This window comes from Falco peregrinus, chromosome 4 (assembly GCF_023634155.1).
Source record: "Falco peregrinus isolate bFalPer1 chromosome 4, bFalPer1.pri, whole genome shotgun sequence".
Taxonomy (NCBI): Eukaryota; Metazoa; Chordata; class Aves; order Falconiformes; family Falconidae; genus Falco; species Falco peregrinus.
The window spans coordinates 20,949,852-20,960,187 of NC_073724.1; the positions used below are offsets into that span (position 1 = coordinate 20,949,852).

The 10,336-nt window shown below is 38.6% G+C and overlaps 1 protein-coding gene across 1 annotated transcript in view; it reads right to left on the bottom strand.

Annotated features, from left to right (window-relative positions):
• Window positions 1-10,222, bottom strand: part of LTN1 (listerin E3 ubiquitin protein ligase 1) — a 32,575-nt gene extending 22,353 nt beyond the window's left edge. Inside the window, exons 1-10 of the mRNA XM_055801824.1 lie at window positions 10,109-10,222; window positions 8,449-8,652; window positions 8,026-8,124; window positions 6,724-6,954; window positions 5,905-5,957; window positions 5,293-5,473; window positions 4,446-4,619; window positions 2,597-2,787; window positions 1,167-1,314; window positions 20-805 (exon numbers count right to left, since the gene is read on the bottom strand). Of these exons, the coding sequence (XP_055657799.1) occupies window positions 20-805; window positions 1,167-1,314; window positions 2,597-2,787; window positions 4,446-4,619; window positions 5,293-5,473; window positions 5,905-5,957; window positions 6,724-6,954; window positions 8,026-8,124; window positions 8,449-8,652; window positions 10,109-10,150 (2,109 nt within the window). The 5' untranslated portion in view covers window positions 10,151-10,222. The remainder of the gene's footprint in view (window positions 1-19; window positions 806-1,166; window positions 1,315-2,596; window positions 2,788-4,445; window positions 4,620-5,292; window positions 5,474-5,904; window positions 5,958-6,723; window positions 6,955-8,025; window positions 8,125-8,448; window positions 8,653-10,108) is intronic.
• Window positions 10,223-10,336: the final 114 nt, after the last annotated feature.

The window sequence follows — 10,336 nt, forward strand, 5'->3', positions numbered from 1 at the left end:
CAGAATGTACAAGTCATACCTTCGTTAAATCATCAAGAATGATTTTCCTTTCATCATTACTGTTGCAACAGTTAAGCACACTGTACAAAATATCAACCAGAAAATGGACGTCTTTCCTCCAGTCTTCTTTCAGCCAAGTTATTAAATTCACATACAGAAATTGTACAGATGGACTTTCATTATGAGCTTTCACTTCCTTTTGGGATTCAGCTTGAGCAGACTTTGCATCACTTCCCTGCTCTAGGAGTACTTGAAAAACTCTGTTTGAAGAAAAACAGTTGAGCAGGGCAGAGAGAAATTTCAAATGCTGTTCTGACTTCTGTTCATTGACATACACAAAACTCAGTTCAGCAAGGTTGCAGACCAAATTCTCTAAAGGTTCTTTCCTTAGAAGTGAACTATGCTGCAAGTCAGCCTTTATTTCAGAGTCACAATTTCTCACTTCTGTAAGCTTTCCATTCTCTGTGTTTCTTTCAGATTCATCCTCATCTGTAAATCTGATTTTTAGAGATTTTCTGTTGTTTAGTTTTGTAGCAGTCTTTGGATTCTGCAGAATTTCTAGCATACTAGATATGGCAAAGAACGATTTCTCATCGGCATCCAAGGTATCGACATGAACTACACACATTTTTAAAAGATGATTCCAAAAATCTGACAACAGTTTCTTGAAAACTTCATCTGTGCCATCATCACTGGCGACTTCTGCTTTAGCTTCCCAGGAGCTCAGAGTTTCTGCTATTTGATAAAATAATGGTCCGTTTTGTAACCTGGGCTCCTTAAGTACAGCATCAGTAAGAGGAATTAGCTATGAAAACAAAAAAAAAATTATTAGAGAACATTGATACAACTAGACCAGGATATTCTATCATTTTGGAAAATACTGCAGAAACAATTCCAAAAACATCAGAATTACTCATGCTTGAACATGTAATGAAAATATAAAGGGTGGGATGCCTTTGGTTTTTTTTTAATATAATACAAGATGCATAGTAAAAGGGATTATTTTACAGGGAAAAAGAAAAAGATTGACTGAATTCAGTAACATTATTTTTTCCACAAAATCTAGTGAAACTTTCAACAAAGAAGTAAATCCTCACAAAAATTTATGTTTGTCTTTAACTTGGAATTACGTACACATAACAATATTAACCATTTCTAATAAATACCTGGTCATATATAAGCATTTGATGAATCTGTCTTTGGTCACCTTCTCTGTCTATTTTCTGTAGTATGGCAAAGCGCAGACATTCCATAAATGCAATTATAATTGCTGAACTTTCTGAAGGGCTGGCTATTACTCGCTCGCTTGACAACCTATTGAAAGGTGAGAATCGGAAGGAGGGCACGCTCAGTCATCTATGCTTCTGAGAATCACAGTATGTACTAATGAATGTAACCTTGGTTATGTTGTTCTTATCCAGACCACACCAATATGAGAACATAGAATCACAGAATCATTGGTAGGAGTCAGATCAAAACAAATTCAATGGGACATATTCAAAGAGTCAAAACAATAAATCCAGGTATTTAACATAACTTATATTAAAATCACTTTTTCATCCAGTTTTGGCATTCATAAAAAACTATCTATGTAAATAGAGGAAACATATCCTGTTAAGCTTACTGTCTACTGTTTCAGCAGTTTATCAGAACTCCTTCTCAAATTTTTGCACATACCGCAGAGATTTAGAAAGCTTCACCTTCGGTCATTACAGAAAAAAGAAAAAAAAACCCTAAACTAAAAAGCCACTGAAAGACAGTTTCACCACAGCCAATTTGAGTCTGAGCAACTATGATTCATTTGCTTTTCAACAAAAATTAGACCACACAAATTACTACACAAATATTATAACCATTCTACTACTTTCAGTAAAATTCTGTACGCTTTTCAAAACCAACCTACACATAACTCCAAGAGCTCTGCTAATGGCCACAACATCAATCAAGAATTGATTTTTGTTTAAATAAGTTACATCTTAGTCTTTCATAAAATAACTTACGTATGCTTCTGAGCACATAATGCACATGCACCTGTTTAACTTAGATTGGATTGAAAGCTGGCTTTGATGTGTTTTAAAGGCAAACAATGATAGCAGTTTCAACCCTTTAGAAATCAGTCTCACAAGAAGTTCCTGCATACAAGAAATTTCACAATCACAATGCTAATTCCCAATAACCTCTGTAATAATTACACATGGGTGAGACAAGTCTGATAACTTTAGAGCCACTCAATTTTAAATTAATTTCCTATTTAAAAACTTACAGAATAAGCACAAACCTTTGACAAGAAAAGATTAGAATGCTTTAAGTAAAGAAGACTTAATAAAATTAAAAAGAAGGGTCAAGGTTTAAGAAGACAGGGACAGCCACAATGGACGACTCTAGTTTGGATATTTAAAGTATTTAAAAACTGATTTTCAAGTATCATAGTGAAAACAGTTTTTCCTCAAATAAACAATTAATGCATCTTTAAATGTCCCCAAGCCAAATTATATGCTACTTATCACTAAATGCTTAAAGAAGATTAGTCCTCCTATTTTCAAATGTTGAAGAGACTAATTTCAAATAAATAAACAAACAACTTTGTGGTTCATACCCTTGAATTATAGAGCTGAAAAAAGTTCTGAAATATTCCAGCTTTGGTTCTGCAATGCCTGGAGGTAACTTGCTAATGAATGGCAAGAGATTTGGGTATATAATGGTAGCTAGTCCACGTCCACCCTCTCGAAGCACTGTCCATAGCTTCGGCAGAACTCCCTTTTTGGCATTTACATGACTCCAACAGTCCTACAGAAAGAAACACTTCTTGTAAATTAAATGAGAACATGTTGCCTTGGAAGAACTCCCAAACTAGACATAAACATGCCTCCCTATGCTGTAGCTGAAACAAGTTATCGTAAAATTTAAATTCACTTGCCAGTATTTTGAAAAATCACTTTCCCCCTATTTTAGCTTGTGAATTTAAGAAGTTGATGTGATAAAACTGTTTCTGTATTTTTTAAAATCAATGGACCTTCCTTGCTAGCTGTCCTGGCTGGGATGGAGTTAATTATCTTCTTCGGAGCTAGTGGGGTGCTATGTTTTAGCTTTGATGTGAGAACAATGTTGATAACCGTTCTGGGTGATATTTATACTAAGGTGATAAGTGCTGCTGGGTGATATTTATCCTAAGTCAAGGACTTTTCAGTGTCTCAGGCCTAGCGAAAAGGCTGGAGGGGAACAGAAATTGGGGGACAGCCACGGTAGCTGACCCGAACTAATCAAAGAGGTATTCCATGCCGCGGGACATCATGCCTGGTATATCTACCTGGGGGGCAGGCAGATCGTTGCTCGGGGACTGCCTGGGCATGGGTTGGCAGGCGGTGAGCAGTTGCATTGTGCACCACGTGTTCCTCTCTTCCTTTCCCTCTGGATTTTATTCTCCCCCCCCCCCCCCCTTTTCATTGTAACTAACTGTCATCATTGTTATTATTGCTATTTTTATTCTGTTTCAATTATTAAATTGTTATTATCTCAACCCTCGAGTTTTCCATTCCTTTCCAGCTCTCCTCCCCATCCTTCCAGGTGAGGGGGAGTGAGCGAGCGGCGGCCTGGTGCTTAATTACCAGCTGAGGTTAAACCATGACACTAGCAAACTGCAGTTAAAGGCTTCTCTTTAATAATGCTTTAAGGATGCTTAATAAAACTGTTATTTTAACTGGTCCTGTATTTAATTCTGCGTTCTTATTACCAAGAATAAGCAATGATTTCAAAATCCTAACTTTTAAAGTCATCACTAACTTCAAAACTCCCCTCAAAAATCTTCCGATGGTTACCAAATACCTTGGTATTTTTCCCCAACCCCAAGGATTTTTGTCATCTGATCTGATTTATCACACTTCCAGATATCTATAATTATAGCAAGCTGAACAAAGGGTTGGTTTTTTTCCCCATAAAATAGTTACAATTTATACAAGCAGTTACAAAAGAGATCTGCTGCAGCATTAAACCCTCAGAACATCCCAGTCTGTGGGACACCACTTATCCTGCTAATAAATTCAAAGCCGGTACTTAATTTAAAATTTAAAAAAAAAAACAGTTATAAAACCAAGCGTTGAATTAGAAGGGGAAAACAAACAAACAAAAAATGCACTGCAGGTTATTTTTGTAACCACCTCTAACCAAGAAAAAGGTTTTAAGTGTTATTTTACTTATTAGTACCATATTCAAAGGGATTCAGATTAATTTAATTAAACTTGTAAAACAACTCTGATTTTCAGACATGCTGAACACAATGAAAGTTACATTGAAGCCCTAAGGAGAAAAAAAGAATTGGTAAGTTCATGTTACTAATCATAAAGAACAACTAGTCAAGCTGTTGTTCCTAATTCTACACAGAGAACAATGGCACTTGGTGAAAAGTTAAATTTGAGTAAAATATCTGCCACTTAGGTTTCCCACATTACCTCAATAGTGGTGATAGCATAAAGTACAGCTTCCCAAAGAGCTGGGCACACCACTGCATCACTGTCATCAATACTGAGGAGAACAACCGGACAAATTCTTCCTGCTTCAGCTTTTACCAGCTCAGGCAAGTACTGGCAAAAAGCAGAAGCCAGCTCAAAGAAAGCTGAGCGAACCTGACACAGGCCAGAGAAAAAACATAATTTTAGTCAAATGACAACACTTCGTCACTACATGTAGTTTATAACATTCCTTTTAAAAGTCACCATAAGTTACATGCGGTCCCTGTATTTTATCACATCAGCAAAGGTTTAATTATTATTAAAAATAAAGAAATTACTTGACAAGCCTGTTTAGTATTTTAAATTAATTTGTTTAGTGATAAAACACCAAAAATTTTATTTTAATATACTACTCAAAAGGCATGTTTTCCTAAAATCACCTTAAAACTTTTTAACAAAATACTACCAGAATCAATTCATCACCCTATGCACTATTGGTCTTAGCAGATCAAAGACCAATAAAACAGTTTAAAAAAAGAAAAATCCAAAAGCACTAAGAACACATGCAGTAAGCTGACGCTATTTGCATCTTTTACATGAATTTGAAATGATGGCAGACTGCCAAGAAGTAGATGATGGTGACAAGGAAATTACAAATTAGCCTACTGGGCAAATTTCAGAGCAATGCTGCCTATGTAAGGCCTTGAAATCTGAAGGCTGTTTCAAATATAATTCAGTGAAGCACAAAGTTCACTCTTGTAGAATACAAGTAACACTTGACTAGGTTCAGTGTATTACCTGTAACTAAAAACAATCAAAATAAAGAAGACATTAAAAAAAAAATCACCTGTGGCATGTTGTGTTTGCCATATTTCCAAAATTTGTTTTGGGACAGAAGTGACATTAACTTTTCCTCCATTGAATGCACCTCTTTCTTTGGCAACATGCTAAGTAACTTCTTTAAAGCTAACAAGGAACAGGTCAGAATCCGGAAAAATTTGGCTTCCCTTTCTTCTTCTGGTACAGTTCTCAGAAAACAAAACAAAACAAAAAAAAGATTAAAGCAACCCATAAATAAATCAGTAGGCTTCACAAGCTCTTCTAAACTGTCTTCAGTTTTAGTGTGTTCTTCTTTTGATCTCAAGATGCCAGCAATGTAAATATATAAACTTTCCATAGGTTTTAACGCTACCGAATTACATTATAACATGTCAGAAAAAGTTTCAAGTCATCTCATCATCTTCCAGCTACTCAAAAATGCTGTTCCTAAAAATACTGAAACAAGCATTAGACAACTGATAAAAAGCATTTATGCTTTAGTCCCAAAGAAAGTTGCTGGGATCTGGATTCAAATACACATTGTGTCTCTCAAAACAAACCTATATCCATTGCCTCCAAAGACAGAGAACCCAACGCAGAGCAAGAATTAAACCATATACATTAAAGCAGGCTAACATACTGGGGGTCACTGAGTGTATCAGGCGTTTCTTTCAGAAGGTGATCTTGAAGTACCTAGAGGAAAAAAAATACATATATACACATGAGAATCTAATGTTTAAATGTGAATAATATCGTCTACACATTATTCAGAAACAGCTCTACAATAACAGTTCACAACCTGAGTCAAGTCTTTAAAATACATTTTAGACATACTAGTGAACAAGAACGCAATTAAATTGACTCCTGCTGAACACAGTAGCTGTGGTACTGTTTGAATCAAGACTTCGTAATGCTTTCTAAATTGCAGTCCTATGCCAACATGCTTCTGATAAAAAGCCGCCAAACTGAGACAAAATAAAACAGTTAAAATTTGGCATTGCTGGCCCATCATATGCAAAATTATCTTTTTAAATTCAGTAAATCAGTTTCATATGACTGGCAGAAAAGCATTAACCTTGGTCAGAACTAAACTTGTAGAGACTCGCCGAAACACTGCTCAGCATTCTTTAATCCTTTACCACTGCAGCTAAACTACTCCACCATCATTATTCCATCTGTCAGCAACATTACGTGATGACTGAGCACCATTACACAGAAATGCACACAAGAAAATCCACTTCATATTCATTCCTCTGGTTCCAGTCATTCTAACCTCAAATTAAAAAAAACAGAGGACATGTTTTTGGCTCAGTCTTCACTTTAGCAGGAACAAAGTTTCAGGTGAGAAAGAAATTTAACCATGAAGAATAGCTGGGGGACAGATGAGTTTTAAACTTGGAAGAAAAGTTGACATATACTCAACAAAAAGCCTTAAAGAAAGAGAAAAGTATACACTCACATTAAGAATTTCATCTTTACAGAATACTAAGGCTTCAGGTTGTTTGCTTGAAGGAAAAGCTTTTTCAAAAGCTACTTTTGCAGCAGATGCAGCAGGGGAGTAAGTGTCACATTGAGCAATCAGCCAGTATCCCATGATACTTTTTAAGTAAGGAGCTAAGTGTTTCTTTACTTTAAGAATCAGTTGCTCAAAAGATTGCTGAGTTGCTTCTCGAACACGGCGATCATGATCCTGTCAAAAAAAAAGAAAAAAGAAAAAAGAAAAAAAGATAAAAGGTTTACTGGTTTAACAAATGTTCTTTTGATGCTGTGTACATCAAAGCAGAAGTGATGACCAAGAAGAAAGCTGTTTCAATTCAGCCATTTTCTCAATGAAAGGCTATTCAGATTTGAAAATACATGGCGATGTTGACAAAAAAGTCTTAGCAACCCCATATAAGGGAAGAGTCCTAACTTAGCAGCATCATATTCCTGATGCATTGTACATTCAAAATTGTAACCTTTTCCTGATATCCCTAACTACAGTTTCTATTTCCATTTTATACAAACATTTAGCAGAAAAACAAGATACAAGAGAAACAGGAAGCCTTGAAGACACTTTTTAGATTAAAACAACCATAAGCCTACATTAACTGTGCATCATTATCCATTATTTGTGTATAAATTTACAACACCATGGCTTTCTGTGCTCTTGGCTCCTGAAAGAAATATTAGGAATTGCTCTAACAGATCAGATTAGTGATTCCTTATGTCCACTATCACATTTCCAACAGCAGCCAGTCCAGATAGTTTGGAGATGTATTAAATATAACAGAAAATTATGGATTATCTGACTATGCATGGTCTTTTCATGTCAGGGGTGGGGGCGGGTGGTTTGGGTTTTTTTGTTTTCTTTTGGGGTGGGGGTTTTTTTCTTATAGTAAGTCTGGTCAGATATTAGTCCTAGATCAAAAAGATTTACAATTATGCTAACTAAACACTACATTCTCTTTAACTGTTCTGGAATCTGCATAAAAGAACTTTTCATGAGAACAAGTATCTTGTCATCTTTTTAACATAGAGGTCTAACAAACAGCTATCTTCATCCACCAAGTACAGCCCAGGCACCAACAGTTCAAGATTCCACCCACTATCAATACTGGAACATCTCCACAATAAAGAACACTACTTTCCTTCAACTTCATGTTTTTCCTAGAACAAGTCAGTGATTTCAACAAAGTTACATATATTAATAAAGACTGCCTTAAAGGTTTTCACATCAAGCATCCAGAGAAGTTTTTTATTAAGATACTTTAATACTTACTAGTGAGATTTTACAATAGATTCTTGGCCAGTAAGGAAGAACACCTTTAACAACTTCCACTTCTCTTTCTTTGCACATTGTCCCAAACTCTTGCATAGCCTAAAATCAAAATATCAAGAGCATGATTTAAGAAGTCAGATCAGTAAGTTCTGTAATTTACCAGCTTCTACCACATACTGTAATTCTCTTTTTCAAAAATCAATTAACTTCTTGCAATTCAGCATCTACAACATTAATTTTATGAATGCTCCATCAGCATTGCTTGATGAATAAGTCCTCCAAGATACCTTCTGGATTGCAGTTCTAGCAAATTTTACCAATATGAAATTAGTATTAGCTACACAAATATATTCCTCTCCTATCCCTAAGAAAAATGTACTGCTTTCAGATAAAAAATTTACAGGGGACAAAGGTTACACCTACTTTTAATTTTGTTGTGATATCCCTCTTAGAAAGTTTTCGCAATACCATTCGAAAATCAGCATCCACAAGGCTGTCTATTTCCTCTGCTCCCTGAACTGCAGGAACGTATCCTAAATCACTCTGCGATGTTCCAAAGCCAATAAACCCAGGCACTGTTCCACGTTCTTTGGCGAGGAGCTCTGCAGCTCGGCCACTGCTAGAAGGCTGACAAAAAACAGGGACATAAGACAGTTATATATTTCAGTTATTTTATCTTGCACTCATCACACATTTGAACTAATGACCCTATTTATACTGCATAATTAACCTTCTGATAAAAACAAAGTCTCACAAAAAAGACCACCTGTGCCTTAAACATACAAGTCTGACCTAGAAAATTGTTCCTCTTTTCAGAAGCAATTCTCTTTTCTCATAATTCATGGATACTTATGGAAAATGTTATTGGTTTTAAACACATACAAAAAAGTGTAACAGAAAAGTCCCTCTTTAAGGGAACAATTTATTAAGAAATTATTTACTCTCCTTCCTACTTCTGTATTTACTAGTTCTTCTAATCTTACTGCATATAGACCAATACAGCTCCCAAGGAATGCTTGTCATATCATTACAAAAAATAAGAACACTCATGAAACAAAGGATGCTACCAGCAACAAAGGAACCAAGAAGGATTTAGAGGGACGGAGCAAAAGGGTACATACATAACATAGTATTAACGCTGTCCCATTAGTATTGCAGTGAGTGTTTTGGAGTTCAGCATCTCTTCTAGCCCCAGTTAAGTCAACACCTTGCTCATGGTATCAGCGGCTCATGTTTATTTCAACAATGCTGTTTTCAAAAGACTGTCCCAAAGCCAACTGATGCTTTAAGATTCACTGTGATGCCTTATACTCTAAATACCTTTCATTTCCTGATGACAGTTGCAGTGTTGTTTGTTGGGTTTTTTTAAAGTAATGACAATTTGCTGAAGTTCACACTTTTACGATCTTCTGGAGGAAGGTAAGCCATGTTTTACCCAACTGCTGTATCTACAGATTAAGTTATTTTTTCTGCATACAAACTGTAAGGACACGCATCTTTGTTTTTGTTAGTCTTCTCTAAATACATGCAAATACATGACTTGGACACAGCACTTCACCCACAGTTCTCCCATCCTGAGCGAGTGCCACCACACACGACAGATGTCACACCGCCTGGCGTGGCTTGCTGTGGCCCAGTGGCAAGACGCAGACACCCCAACAGGTGCTGAAAGGCGAGACTCTCCGCACAAACAACCCACTCCCTGCAGCCACCGGTACCTCGCTGAGCTCACGCCGGCGGTGAACCCACCGTCACACCCCCCCACCCCGCCCCTCCGGAACCGCGGACAAACGCCGCGGACAGAGGGTGTCCCCTCGCACACGGGCCCGGGTCCAGGCCAAGGCTCGCCCCGGCCACAGCGTCTACACCCAGGCCCGAGGCTCGCACCACCCCACCGCGGGGCCGGGCTCAGGCAGCCCACAGCCCCCTCCCCAAGGCACCGGAAGCCCCAGGCCCAGGCCCAGGCCCGGGCCCCAGTAAGGCGGGGCGGGCAGGGCCCGCCGCAGCCACGGGCGGAGGCCGCGCGGGACCGGGGCCCAGGGGTGCAGTGCGGCGGCCCCCCTGCCCCACGGGGCTCGCTCACCCGCAGGTTGCCCTTGGTTCGCTGCTTGTTCTTGCCCCCCATGGCGGCAGCGGCGGCGCCAGGTACCGGCCGGGAGCGAGAAGCCGCGCGGCCGGGGCGGGGCAGCACAGCACTTCCGGGGGGCGGGGCCAGGCGCGCGCCGCGCCGCAGCTGTTGGAGGGGCGGGGTGGGGGGGGCGGTGCACGGCGGGTGGCGGGGGCGGCGGGCCGGTGCGGGCGGAAGAGCCGC